The 14714-nt window shown below is 45.2% G+C and overlaps 1 protein-coding gene across 1 annotated transcript in view; it reads left to right on the forward strand.

The window, feature by feature from the left end:
* The window catches only part of ARID1B (AT-rich interaction domain 1B), a 599087-nt gene that overhangs the window by 326320 nt on the left and 258053 nt on the right, over positions 1-14714 (forward strand). The window contains exon 5 of the mRNA XM_054969949.1: positions 10200-10241. Within this exon, the coding sequence (XP_054825924.1) occupies positions 10200-10241 (42 nt within the window). The remainder of the gene's footprint in view (positions 1-10199; positions 10242-14714) is intronic.

Here is a 14714-nt window from a genome sequence, read left to right on the forward strand (position 1 = left end):
CTGCTTGAGTGGAGCCAAGATATCTCTCCTTGAGTTGCAGCAATTAGTTGGCCATTTAAACTTTGCCTGTAAGGCAGTTGTGCCTGGGAGGGCTTTCCTCAGGTGGCTGTGCGATGTTATGAGGGCCTTACGGTTGCCCCATCAGCGTTTAAGAATTAATAAGGGCACGCGGGATGACCTGTTGGTGGGGAAGGAATTCCTTGACACCTTTAATGGGGTGACTTTTTGGAGGGAGGAGCTTTTGCTAGAAGCCGAACTTCAAGTCACCCCTGATGCCTCCTGGTCTACAGGCTTTGGAGTCTTTTTTAGGGGGCATTAAAACGCCAAGTGACCCGAGGCAGCCCATCTCCCCGTCAGTGCTGAGGGGGCTGGTGACCGCGTGGGCAGAAGTCTGCTCATCCGTGTTTGAACGGAAGCTTTTTTACGCTGCTGCCTTAACGGCATTTTTTGGGGCCCTCCAAGTAAGTGAGCTGGTGGCCTCATCGCGTACAGACGCGTCTGGACGGGCCTTGAAGGCCCAGGACATTAAATTTGTGGGGGGGGTAGTCTCCATTGGGATTAGACGGTCCAAGACAGACCAGTGGCAGCAGGGGACCGCCTTGCTTTTGGGCCCCTGCTCTGAGCAGGAGCTGTGCCCTGTTAAGGCCCTCAGGGAATATGTCACGCTTCGTGGGGATGCCCAAGGGGTGTTATTCCACCACGAAGATCAGGCCCCAATGACTAATATCATTTTTGGGCGGTGACAGAGAGGGCATTTATGAAAATTGGCTTGTCGGGGGTCATATTCGGAACCCGGATTGGAGCAGCCTCCACAGCAGCTGCTATGGGATACCCTCAGCAGGTGATTCAGAGAGTGGGTAGGTGGCGGTCAAGGGCGTTTCGGTCCTATGTCCGGCCCCTACATCAGTGCTAAATGGCAAACTCCTTGTTCTTTCCTCAGGTGCCGTGTCGGGCCAGGAGAGGAAAAGAATCCTGATTTGTGGCCACAGCATGGTGTTCTGGGCGGCCAATCAAGCCAAGAGAACACAGTTTGGATCCCAGTTGGGCCTGAGCGCTGTGGCCATGGTGGATTGGCAGGGCAGGCGTGGTCTCAGATGGCCCGGGCTGCTGCCTCTCCTGTTTAGGGGACGGAAAGGTCCTCCCCCATACATAGTGGTCATTAACCTGGGTGGTAATGACCTTGGGCTGGTACAGGGCAAGGCCCTGTCGATGCAGGTAGCTGAGGACCTTGAATACATAAGCAGCCGATGGCCGGGTGTGCTAATCGTATGGTCAGAGATGCTACAACGACGGGTATGGCGGGAGGCCTTTGACACCAGGGCATTAGAGAGGGCCCGACGCAAGGCTAACCACGCCATTAAGAGGTCTTTGGGGCAAGGCTTGGATATTTATTGCCACACCCCAAGATTAGGGCCGAATTTGCCCAGCTCTACAGAGGAGATGGTGTCCATCTGTCACCTGAGGGCAATGATATATTCCTAGATGACCTACGGCAAGGGCTTCGGGTGGCTCTAGGCCACCTGTGGGGTGCGAGGGTCTAAGCAGAGGCTTGACCCTTGCGGTGGCAGGAGATTTTGGGAATAGAGTGCGGGCCGGTGAGCCCCTGTGGCATTCCCCAAGGTTGGGGAACAGGGTCTGTCATTAGGGCGGTATGCTTGGGCGGCTACCGTCAGGGAGGGCAGACGCCTGAGTGGATCCCCGGGAACAAGGCCTAATCTCATGCTTGGGCGGCTGGGGCGCAACACGACCTACGGCAAGGGCTTCGGGTGGCTCTAGGCCACCTGTGGGGCGCGAGGGTCTAAGCAGAGGCTTGACCCTTGCGGTGGCAGGAGATTTTGGGAATAGGGTGCGGGCCGGTGAGCCCCTGTGGCATTCCCCAAGGTTGGGGAACAGGGTCTGTCATTAGGGCGGTATGCTTGGGCGGCTACCGTCAGGGAGGGCAGACGCCTGAGTGGATCCCCGGGAACAAGGCCTAATCTCATGCTTGGGCGGCTGGGGCGCAACAGGTGCTTGAGTGGGGATCCTATGGCCTAGCTGGCCGGGTTGCAGCCATTCCTGAGATGGCCTACACCCGGGGCATTGGGGCTTGCCCAGACAGGCAAGGCGGTGGTCAGTGTGCCCAGGGCTTGACCTGTACCGCTTAGTTAGCTCTTGCCGTGCATTACCTTTATGGTCATTTTAATAAACGGCCCTTTATTCCAAACCTGTGTCTGTCTCTTCCTTCCGGCTGGGGTTGCAATACATATGCTTATGCAGGAACCAGAATCCTTAGTTGTGTTGCTCACGCCTATCTGTCTGTAAACAAAAAATCATGCTCTGTGCTAGAACAGGTTTCTGTGCAAATTAATTGGAAGATGCAGGCAAAAATAGGTGTTTTTTCAAATACTCTAGTACTGTTTTTGTTGAACAGATACTTCAGGAAAGAGTTTGAACAGATGAAATCTATATTCTATTGTAAAAGTCTTTGCTTTCTTTTTGAGCTTAGAAACTTTGTTAGTTTGATGCTTTTTAAAAACTAATCCAGACGGTCCATCATTATTCTTCTCTTGCTTCCATCTCTCTGGCAACACTAGTACTGGGAGTCTTACTCCAACTGTTTAAGAGAGGGGTATTGCACTCATTCCCTCTTTATGTAAATAATTTTGACTTTTCCCTTAAATATTTTGTTGAATGTATTTATACTAATTTGTCACACCAGCTGTCTGCACTGTATATGATAGTGATCTTGCTTGCTGTTAATACTGGGACATATTTTAGGGTTAATTCACAGGCAGACTTCTCAATAACAGACTCCCACAGAAATCTGGAGGAACTGGCCTGTGAAGTTGCTTGAATAAACACAGCAAAAAAGTCAAGTTTGGATTTAAAGTGTTGTCCAGAAAACAAAAAACACAAAACTGCCCTTCCTTCAGCATGAATTATTTCTTTGCATTATGTTGCTGATGCCTTGTGTGATTTTGCTTTGAACACATTATTATGCATACTGCAGTTATGCAAACTGTGGTTTGACCACTTCTCACCAGCCGTTTCTCTCATAACAGAAGTTGTTTCCTGGTTTGGCACCACATCAGAACAAAATGGCTTAGTGCAAGTGGGTTTGGGGGAAGGGAACACTCCTATTCTTCTAGCCTCTCATGTATTTGAACCCCCTGATCTCCAGCTTTATATGATTCAACTAGTAATTCAGTTCTGAGATATAAAATTACTGTATTGACTCAAAATCTGTTTTGGAGGTGGGGTGTAAAACGAGCAAAAATTCAAGCATTATAAATATCAAACAGTTGGTCATATCTTGTCATTTCTCCTGTGCATTCTGTGATTTGCTTAAACTTGGATGTAGTGCAGTACAACTCTAATTCATTAGCAATGTTAGCTAGTACTACGAATCTATAATGAAAAGCATGGAGCAAGTCAAACAGGACTTTTGTAGTTTACTATACAGGTACAGCCCATACAGGTACAGGCATTGGTGCATGTAAAAACTGGCAATGTTTTGCAGGGTTTTTTCCCTTGTGAACACCTATGCCTGAAGAAAACAGTTCAAAGACTTACATACTGTGCTATAGCTAGTTGGTATGTTTCCAGCTTTGTGGTACCAACACAGCTAGTAATAGCCTTTATTTAGTGGTAGGTTACTTTCCAGTCATAGCCAGATTCATTATCCACTTCGATCAGGAACAAAGAGCTGAAAAAATCAGAGAGGTGCCCTTGGCCCTGCTCCTGAGATATATAACAAGATCTATTCACAAACTGTTTTGAAATACCCTCCTGTCTCCACTAGAGGGGAGATCCTTCCAGGCAAGGTTGTAAACTCTTAAGAAAAGCAGTTTTTGCAATCCTTGCACAATGCTGTAACTTTGCTTAAGTTACAAGCAGACATTGTGACGTTGTGAGGAAGAAATTAAATTGTGTAAAAGATACTGTATGTGTTATTGGGGAAGGGATGAGCGAGGGAATTCTTTCATATTAATGAAGGAAGAAAGTATTTTATTTGACTGGCCTTGACATGAAAATGAAATATTGTATCACAGAACTGAATCTAAGCACTTGACAGTGACTCTTTGATTTCTTCCAGAGAAGTAGAATTGACATTAGCAATGCGTTCAGCTCAGTTTTTGTAATTAGAACTTCCATCTACTTTGATAATGTCGAACTGAGTTTCTCAGATAAATGTGCAAGCATTAAAAAGAAATATTTTCCATTGTGAAAGAGAGCATGTAGACAGTAGATAGACTATACCCTGGTTTTTGATGCTACAGTTCCTTGTTTCTCTTGGTTATTTGCTCTGACAGGAGAAATCTAATATTTTTTAAATTAATTGTTCTTATGTCATATATATGATATTCTGAAATACAGCGTCAAGTATGGTATTGAGCTCCTCCTCTGCCAAGTTAGTTGATTGCCAACTAGAGCTCTGATTACAGGCAGTATTATCAATACACCCCTGTTTGCCCTCAAGAGATATAATGCTTTATTTAATTTAATACATAAAGCATAATACTTAATCCTAATTTTGTCTGTAATATGCTTTTTTAAAGACTTCAGTAGTTTGGGCATGGTTCAGACACTGTAGTATTAAAAAAAGGCCTGGGAACCTTTGGGCTTGAATGCTCCTTCCTCGTATTCCTGCTCCATCCCTCCCTTGTATACAGCCAGGGAATGAGTTATTTTTGCTTTTGTAGTGTACCACAGTTTGCCATTATATCCAAAGTGGCAAACTATGGCTTGCAGTTTCCCCACAAATCAGAATTCCACAGAGTTCCAGTCTGGATTTATTGAGTGGAAATAACTCATTAGCTGTCTACACATGAGGGAATGAAGGAGTAAATGACCTTGAGGATTCAGCAGGCACATTCAGGTAGTCGCAAACAGAGCTTGCTGTTAGGACTAAACCATGCTATAACTTTCTCCATGTAGTTATTTTCCAGAGTACAATATGCTAGTATTTTGTGTAGGAAAATATTTTTGCCAGGAGCTTAAAAAATTAAATGCACCCAATAGTAATTTAGCAATTTTTAAAAAAAAGTTCAACCTGATCTGTTTTATTTTTGAGCCCCGTTTCACAGATGTGGCCTGCCACTGCTCTCCTTTCTAATAACACCTCCACAACTCATTTACAAAAGAAAGGCTCTCTGAAAAGCTATGACCTCTCCAAAGCACAGGATCAGGTCCCTGTGGTGGGTTGGGGGGAACACTTAGAGAAACAGTTTTTGGCAAGGAAAGAATACAAGATACCACTTAATAGCACATTAATAGAAGAAGGTACAGCTCACCGTTTGCCATCAGCAGCAAAATAAAAGAAAGAGGCAGGAGTGGAACCCATACTTATATGCTGTAGAGCATACCTCTAACCACATACCCAGCTGGGTACATAGAAAAAAGACACAGGCAGATACAAAACTCACACTGCCATGCAATAGAACAATCCCCAAAACTCTTCTCAACACAGGTGAAAAAGGGGGTGCTTTTTCATCTTCTAGTAGCAGAAAAGAGCCTGCGTTTATGCAGGCTAGACAGCAAGAGAATCTAGTTCCCTCTGATGAGAATTCAAATCCCTCAAAAGAATAATATTTTTGCATGGAAACATCTGGAACACAAAGTGTAAAAGAATGGCATTCCAGTCACAGGGTCACCTCTTCACAGTACAGCGGATGCTTCCCTCTGCATGCTAAGGGGTCAGTTCCCACTGTAGACATGCTGAAGCTTCATGAAGAAAATCCCTCCCCAAGAGGTAGCAATCTATTATAAGCAAACATTTTCCTACAGAGAGAGCCAGGAGGTAACAGTGTGAAGGAATAGGAGAGCCAGGTTCAAGTACCAGCCTATACAGGTTTAAAACACATCATGCCCAGTGAGGCAATCTTTTGGATGCTGGCCATGCAAACAGGGAGGCATGAGGGAAAAGACAGGCAGGGCCAGTTTCAAGCCCTCACCTTGCAGACTACATACTTGCCTCTAACCATACTGTCACAGATCACAAAGGATGAGATGGGACTGGATCAGAACATACTCTTCCCAAGCACACTTGAGAACATCCCAGAGAGAGCACACTGTACCAAGGAGGGAGAGTGTGGAGCTATAGCCTAGGCAAAACAACCACAAAGTATACAGAAAGTCCCATGTTTGAGCCATGTCTAGTAGCCTCCATGTGGCAGTTCAGGAGGTCAGGCTTCAAGGCAGTGATCAATACACAGCCCCATCTACTCAACAATTTGCAATAACTCCTGCCAGGCTGGCAGAGTGTCCTGACTCACTCAAATGCAGAATGGCTGGCCAGCACAATTGAATGCCACTTGTTTAAGCACCACTATTTCGATAGGGAAACTAACAGAAGATTAAAATACACCCTTTTCATTTGCCATGAGGTGACAGTAGTATGCAGGAACCCAGGGCATCCTGAAAAATATCAAATGTTGCCATTGCCATACCATAATAAGATTGTACATGGAACTCATGGGATTGAAGCATCTACTGATAACCTTACAGTGTAGCTGGATAAGCTCCCACAGAAGGGTGTTTCCCCCTTCCTGATGCTGCTGCAAACTATCCTTCTCTGAATGGAAATCAGTAGAAGCTGCTGTTTGGAGAAACTAGGTTCCTAAAGAGGCCAAAACACCTGGTTCACCTGGTTCACTCCTGCCACCCTTCCCTTTCTTGACAGGCAAGCCATGTGATGACACAAAACCTGGAAGTGGTTAGCTGTTAGCTGTATTTGCAGTACCGTTCGACATGACTTGCACTTATCTGCTGGGCTCCAGCTGGCTTTATGAATGCTGGGAAGGTGCACCAGCAGAACCCAACCCCACCCCAGCTGCAACAATTATTCTATGGCAAGTTGTCACATCCCTCCTAAGAAGGGTGAACCCTGTGTGCACAAATTATTTAGTGAGGGAGGCAGTGGTGCTTGCAGGATGGGGTAGATTGGACAAGGCCATGTTGCACCTGACCATTATGTGCCCCTCGCCCGGTTAGCCCGCAGCTTTGGGCTGGGTTGTCACCAGTATGCGGATGACACTCAGCTCTATCTGCGCTGATGGACGGACAGTCTGATCTCGCTCTGGATTCCTTGCCCAAGGGTCTTGAGGCTGTGATGGTATGGTTACATCAGAGTCACCTGAAATTGAATCCCCTGAAGACGGAGGTTCTGTGTCTGGGTTGTGGAGCAATCGAGCTGGGGACCCAGCTCCCAGCCCTCAACGGGGTACAATTGAAACCTTCGCCGACGGTGAGGAGCCTGGGTGTGACCTTGGATGGCACACTTTCAATGGAGGCCCAGGTCACAACCATTGCCAGGTCTGCCTTTTTTCATCTTCGACAGGCCAGGCAACTGGCGCCCTATCTTTCGCCCCGGGACCTGGCCACAGTAATCCATGCAATAGTCACCTCCAGGCTGGACTACTGCAACTCACTCTACGCTGGGCAGCTCTTGAGGCTGACCCAGAAGTTACAGCTGGTCCAGAATGCAGCGGCACGCATCCATACTGGAACGCCAATCCGAGCGTACATTCATCCTGTGCTGTGCCAGCTGCACTGGCTCCCAGTGGAGTTCTGGATTCGATTCAATGTGTTAACCTTGGTGTTTAAAGCCCTTCACAGACTAGGACCTGCATACCTGCGGGACCGCCTCTTCCATTATGTCCCCTGCAGGGTGTTGTGCTCTGCAGACACGCAACTCCTGGTGGTCCCCAGCCCAAAGGACATATGTCTGGCCTCAACCAGGGCCAGGGTTTTTTCTCCCCTGGCCCCGGCCTGGTGGAACGCTCCTCCACTGGAGATCCGGGCCCTGCGGGACCTGTTACAGTTCCGCAGGACCTGTAAAATGGAGATGTTCTGCCGGACCTGTGGCTAAGTGCCAGCAGGTGTCCTCCTTCTTCCATCTAAGACCACCACTTTTTCTGGGGCTGCCCTCGGCCATCTGCTATGCCCATATACGAACTCCCAATATTTGTTTAAATAGCCTGCTCCTGGACTATTTTAATGACTTTTAAAAAAATTATTATTGATTTTATGGATTTGTGACTTTAATGTATTTTTTTAATGTTGTTAGCCACCCTAAGCCCATCTGTGGGGAGGGCAGGGTATAAATCAAATAAAATAAATAAATGTCTTGCTGCTTCTCTCTGCAGCCAGCATCACAGGCATAGGCTGCATGACCTTCTGCAGTAGTTGCTGTGTGGGCAGGCAAGTGTGGAAGCACAACTCAAGCATACTGTGAAGTGCCTTTGGGAGTGGAGGCCTCAGCAAAACATCCTCTGAGAGCTACTGTCACCAGCTGTGGGGATGCCTGGCCAGAGGCTGAATAGTGTCCTGGCTATGGTTGTATTGAACTGGATGTCTCCTGCCCCAGTTTGTGACCCTGGGCTCTTTAGCCATCTGTTCCCCCCTTGTTTCTGTGTCCCTGTCATGACCCCCATTTACCATCAACTGCTGTCCCCATGCATCTTGTAAATAGCGCTGTAAATAGTAGTTTTGAATCTACAGAAGAATTAGTTTTGACCTGAGCAACTTACTTCTAGAGTGTTCTTTGGGGAACCCAATAATAGCCACTGGGTTTGTTTGTCTGTGTTGGTGTGTGGCCTGTTTTTCTCAGGAGTTGGTGGAATCTGTAGTTGGTGGAACATGTTTACTGTCCCGCATATCTCTTTCTCCAGAGTTCTCAAGGGCAGCATCCCCCTGCAGGACCATTGTGGGGGCATAGAGAAGTAGCCTCATGCTATCTACACTGTAAATCATGTGAGATATGAGTGCCATGTAGGGATGTGCACCCAAAAAATATTTGGGTTTCCAGCTCCAGGTTTATCCAAAGGGGGAAAACAATTCGGGTGTTTAAATGCTTCGGAACACCAAAGCTCAAAACAACCCCTTTCTTGCCTCTTAGCAAAAAAAAGGGTGGCTTTCAGTTCCACACGCGCACCGCTTCCTTCACCCGATGGGAGAGGGAGCTTCCTCCGCCTCCCATCAGGTGAAGGAAGCAGCAAGGAGTTTGAAAGCCACCCTTTTCGCACCGTTTGCAAGCGGAACAAAAAGTGCTGCTTGCTTGCAAACTTCCCGCCCTGCCGCTTTTTCCCTGATGGGAGGGGGAGGAGGGAACCCTCCTCCCCCTCCCATCGAAGAAAAATGGCAGTGGGGCGGGAAGTTTGAAAGTAAGCAGCACTTTTTTTGCTGTTTGCAATGCAAACAGCTAGAAAAGTGCAGCGGGCACAGCTGCTGCCACTTTGCCCAAAGCTGGGGCCAATTCAGGAAACCCGAATCTTTCCAAATCGGGCCCGATTTGAATTAAAAACCGAAATCAGAAACCCGAAACACATATACCTAGTGCCATGGTCAGAGGTTTTTATAGTGCTTAGATATAATATGACTGGCTATTGTTTTATTGACTCCCACTGAGTTTAAAAACATATGCTAGGGTGGAATAATGATTGAGGGGGATTAGAATACTAATTAACCCCAACTTTGCACTTGGTGCTGCTTGTTTTTGACCCCCGTGGCACACCTGCCCCAGCACTGGGTTTATATTGAACATGGCATTGGTGGGCATTTCTCTCAGCTCAACATCATTCACTATTTTTTTTCTAGTTTGCAGTCTCTTGACTATCCTAGACTAACTAGTGCTCATTGTACTTATACTGTATGTGTGTACATGCATATTAGTAAGTCTTGCTTCTGTGTAACTTGACTTCATTTTACATTGACTATCAAGATATAAAATATCTTGTTATGTATTATTTTACTAATCATATTTTTAAATATATCAAGAAGAAAAGTGTAGTTTTGAAATCCCTCCAGAGGTTTCCTATAATGCTCCCTGTTGAGCCTGCCCTTATGGTGTGCTTAGCCCAGGGCTTTCTCCTCATCCAGAAGGTGTACTTTGCCTTCTTTGGGCAAATTATTGGATTAATAGAATTTAGTTCTTGTACAATACATTGTGAAAATAATATTTTCTTGTGCTGCTTTCTGTCATCCTATGGGAATGCAAACTTTTGTACCTCACCTGGGGAAAAAGAAGCGTATTGACTCTTGCTGAGAGTATATTTAGTTCATAGCTTGATATTGTCTATTCTGTATCTGGACTTATTGTGTTATCAGATCACACAGTGTATTCTATTATTGGATATGTTTTCTCTAAGGATTCTGGTGTTGTGGTCAGGAGATCTTTTAAGTGACTTCCTTTGAAATGATATTTCTCCTTATAATTTCAGGTTGAAGTCTTGGCCTCGGAAGATGCTTCATTTGGACTCAAGGTCTGTAGTTGATGACGTTTTGATTTCCTAGGTGCCATCAGTTTAGAATGGCTAATTTGATTTTACATAAGTTGTTATTATTATTATTATTATTATTATTATTATTATTATTATTATTATTATTATTATTTTAACCTGAACATTATATGGATCTTTGGTTCATGTCTGCCAGTTGGCTTAAAACTCTGGAGATGACATTTCATATAGTTTGGAATTATTGCTGCATTTTCTTAGTAAAACTTTGTTTGGGGGAGTCAGGCTGAAAAAGCAGAATGCTAAAGGAACAGAAGGATAGCAGGTTTTAACGTGGTATTTCATGGAGTGTTGGTTTTGTTCTGGATTCTGTTAATGTGAATCTTGCAAATTATGTGCTGATTGCCATTGCTAGTTTCGAGGGGGCTGATTTTTGATCAGTTTTGTAATTCTTATTCTCACTTTGCTGACCTTAGATTATTTTAGAGATCTTGTTGATGCTCTAGGTTATACAAATTTTAATGCTGACTGAATTGATTTGTGAAACCATGGCTAATACACATTATGATATTGTTCTCATTTCTTAAGCATAGCTAGTAGCAGATGATCCTAGGCTAGGCAGATGGTGTGTAGGCTATATAGCAAGCCAGTGAGAAGAGAATGGCTAAGGGGAGGGGACTAGGAATCTGGGAACATGAGGCTAAATCATTAGTTTCCCGCAGTTGAATATCCATATGGTATGATTCCTCTGAAAGGCATAGCAGTGGTATAATCACCAAAGGTGGAACAATCAGTAGGAAAATAATTCTCAAAATATAAAAGAAAAACTATGCTTAGAATTAACTCTAGAGGGAAAAAACAACATCCAAATTAACACTTTAAAAGTTACTAAATATTTATGACAGCATGATTTATTGTTGTTCCCTTATTATGTTATAATACCTGATAAACTGATTTAAAATAAATTATTAAAAATAAATAGAGCTCCAAGTGTTATTTGAAGAATTTAACATATGGTATTCTTCAGCATTTTTCATTTTTTATTTAATACACAGCATGCATACAGAACATTTACTAAATATTTAATAAACCTGGAGGGTCAGCTCTCACGAACTCATCTCCATAATCCTTCATGCTAGCTGAGTAAACAGAAGTATTACTGAAGATAGTTATAGCCAATAGCTCTCACTGCCTGACCCATTCTGGTAAAGGCTTAGCCATTATTTTATGGCAATGTTGCAGTTTGGCAACAGGAGTATTACTGATTTAAGCAGGACACAGACCATGGGGTAGACACTGATAAACTTTTTGTTTGTCCCACACCATATTTAAATGCAGTCAGAATATATGTTGGGTCATTCACATTTAGCATTCTATCTATGCGCCTGTGTGTTGTAAATATATGTGTGAGTGCTAGGCACTCTTGGAGTGCTTACGTAGGTTTATCCAGGGCCTGTGTCATGTATAAAGCGCATTTTAGAATCAGTTTTTTGTATATTACAATCCAACATTTCTTAATTCTGCTTCTTTTTGACTTCACTATTTCCAGTGGCATAACATGGGTTGGAAGCGCTCGGGGCAACTCCCGGGAACCACACACATGAGTGCGAAATGTGCACATTCTCCCAGGACTGTGCAATGACGTCACTTCCAGGAAGTGATGTCATCGTGCTTGGCGCAGCTGCCTCCCTGAGGGTGCTCCCACAATTCGGGCTGCTCGCCTCCCTGCCCCTTACCAGGCAGCCCTCTGCGGCAGCCGCCTGCACCACCACCTCCAGCTTGGCACACTCCTCGGCTGCAGGATGGCCAGCTCAGTAGCCAGTGAACTGGCTGCCCTGTTGGCACGGAGGTGGCCAGGGCACCGCAGGGGGCTTCTTGTAGATGGAGCACAGGCTCTCCACGGCGCAGCACCATGCCCCCTAAAAATTATGCGCCTGGGGCGACCACCCCCCTTGCCCTCCCATGCTACGCTATTGACTATTTCAAACCCATATGGCCACAAGCCTTTGATTTTTAAATGAAGTTTTACAACAAAAGCCTTATGCTTTTTGTGCCCCATGTAATATTGGTTGTATATACCTGCATTTCTCAGTCTTTTTTCAGACTAATCCCAATTTGTGGGCTGGCCAGAGCAAAGTTGTCTGTACTGATACTGAGGAAAGAGGAAGAGTGGAAATGTACCACAGCACTTTCTGGGTTACGGTCAACATTGTTCTCTCCCCTCCCCCCATTTTAGAGCTATTACTGGACCCAGCTTCTTTGCCAATTGCACTTTTCTTTCTTTCCCCATTGCACGTCGCTTCTGCCCACCTGCCAACTCCACTTCATCACCCCCTTGCTCAATTTTTATGTTCCATCCCCCAGTTACTCTTCCTGGACTACTTCATCTCCAACTGGAGATAACTAGCCATAACATATTCAAAGGCTTGTGACTGCATGGTCCCTTCAGTAACTCCATTTGTTATCAGACTTTGAGAAACTTTATCTTGACTGATCATAGGTGTATTATTATCATTGAAGCATGCAGAATTCCTTGCCATGCCTTCTTTGAAAAACTCCATCATGTTGAAAAAATTATACTCAATAAGTACCCTAGATTTTGGAGGTCCAATATGTATGTCACTCATCATCCCTGTTTCTTCAATCTTGACAACTGCATATTTTATTCCTCTAAATTAAGTGTCTTAATTTTACCTTCTGCTTCCCTAGAAGAGAAAGAAAAATGCAAGCAGACTAATGTTACTGAATGTCACATTAAGAAACCTGTGTCTACAGCCATGATAAATATATATAAATGCATATGTGGGACGGAGGAGCAATTTCAGTTATGAAATTCCTAGTGTTGATTATAAAAAGCAACTGACTATGCATAATGTGAAAACTATAAAAAATAGTTTACAGAAATGACCACAAACTTATAGGAATAGAAACATAGATTCAAGGTATAAATCAATGAGTTTTCACTTGAGAGTGATTTTCACTTTACCCTGATCACTTCAGGGTGATTTTCCTTTTTTTATTGTGAAATATCAGGTCCATTTTAAACCATCATTTGGAGTAAATTTTCTATCAGTAAAGCAATAACTGGTTCTGCCCAAAATATCCTACATAACAGTGAAGTGAAAAAGAAAAGGCTTGTATAGATAGCGTGTTTATAGTTGAGTACGATAACCCCTCCTAGGGTGTCCTGCACTCTGCAGACTGGCTGGGTCTGGGCTCCTCTGGCTGGCTAGACTTGGGAGCATAGACTGGAGCCTGGAGCTGAAAATAGGGAGCTTGGAGTTGGGGCTGGGGCACGGGGCTTGTGCCTAGTGGATGTGCTGATCTAGCAATGCAGCCTTCTCAAGCCTCAACCCAAATAAGCTGGAACTTAATCTGGCTAAGATGAATTTGCTGGCAGGTGTTGAGGTTCCTGAGACTGAGCTGAGCCTTGGCCAGGATTGTGCAAAGCAGCACTACTCTCAGAGCCCCATTCTGGATCCAGGCTGAGATTGGGTGATCACACTGTCTGGCGCTTCATCTCATTTGTTCTAGCTCACCTTCCTCCAATGCCACTCTTGTGGAGTGGGAGCAGTTCCTGAGGCTACAGGCCCAGGTTCATGTTCTGGCTGGCATAGGCTTAGTGGTTATCTTTGAGGCTGGTAACAAGGTCTTCCTGGCAGAGTGGCATGTGGTGCTGCTATAACGTGGTCAGCAGGAGCCACTGCAGCATCACACGCTTCCTGGTCCTTCTTGTCCTCCTGGTTCCCAGGCCTTGGTTCCTCGGGCTCTTCCTCTGAGCCCCCCAGGTCAGAGTCACTGGGCTGATTAGAGGGAGTCATGACTAGAAATGGGCACGAACAGCAATACGAACAAAAAAAAGCCACGAACAGCCCAATCTGCTGTTCACAAACAAGCTGTTCGTGAGACCCCATTCTAAAAGAACAGATGGTCGTTGCAAGCCTCGTTCATTGCTGTTCGTCTTGCTGTTCATCAAACCAGACAGTCAGGCACCTGCAATCAATTCCCTTGGCAACTTAGGCAGGGATAGTCTTAACTCTGTCAGAACTCCTGCTATTGCCCTGGAAACCCCAATCTAAGCCCAATTTCGCTTGATAGGCAGGTCTTCCTTTCAAGTGTGGAGCTCCAAATTTGTTACAAGGGAGCAAAGAGCAGGGGGGAGGGGGGCTCCCAGCTCTGGCTAGTCTTTGCAGACAGTGGAGAGGGAGAGAGACATCTGCTGTTGGCATTTTGATAGAGAGACAGGGAGAGTGCATTGGAGCTTGAATTTTCTTTGTGTGTGGTGGGATATGGATCTACCCCTTTAGGTTCCAGGGCTGCTGCCAGGCTCTGGGGCCAAGTTATTATTTACTATTGGTACCTTTCCTTCTGCCTGCTCAGGTAAGGTTTCTGGGAGTGGTGTGGTAGAGATCTACCCCTTCAAGTTCCAGGGCTGCTGCCGGGCCCTGGGGCCAAGCTATTATTTATTATTGGTACCTTTCCTGGTGCCTGCTCAGGTCA

The sequence above is a fragment of the Eublepharis macularius genome, chromosome 1 (assembly GCF_028583425.1).
Source record: "Eublepharis macularius isolate TG4126 chromosome 1, MPM_Emac_v1.0, whole genome shotgun sequence".
Classification (NCBI taxonomy): domain Eukaryota; kingdom Metazoa; phylum Chordata; class Lepidosauria; order Squamata; family Eublepharidae; genus Eublepharis; species Eublepharis macularius.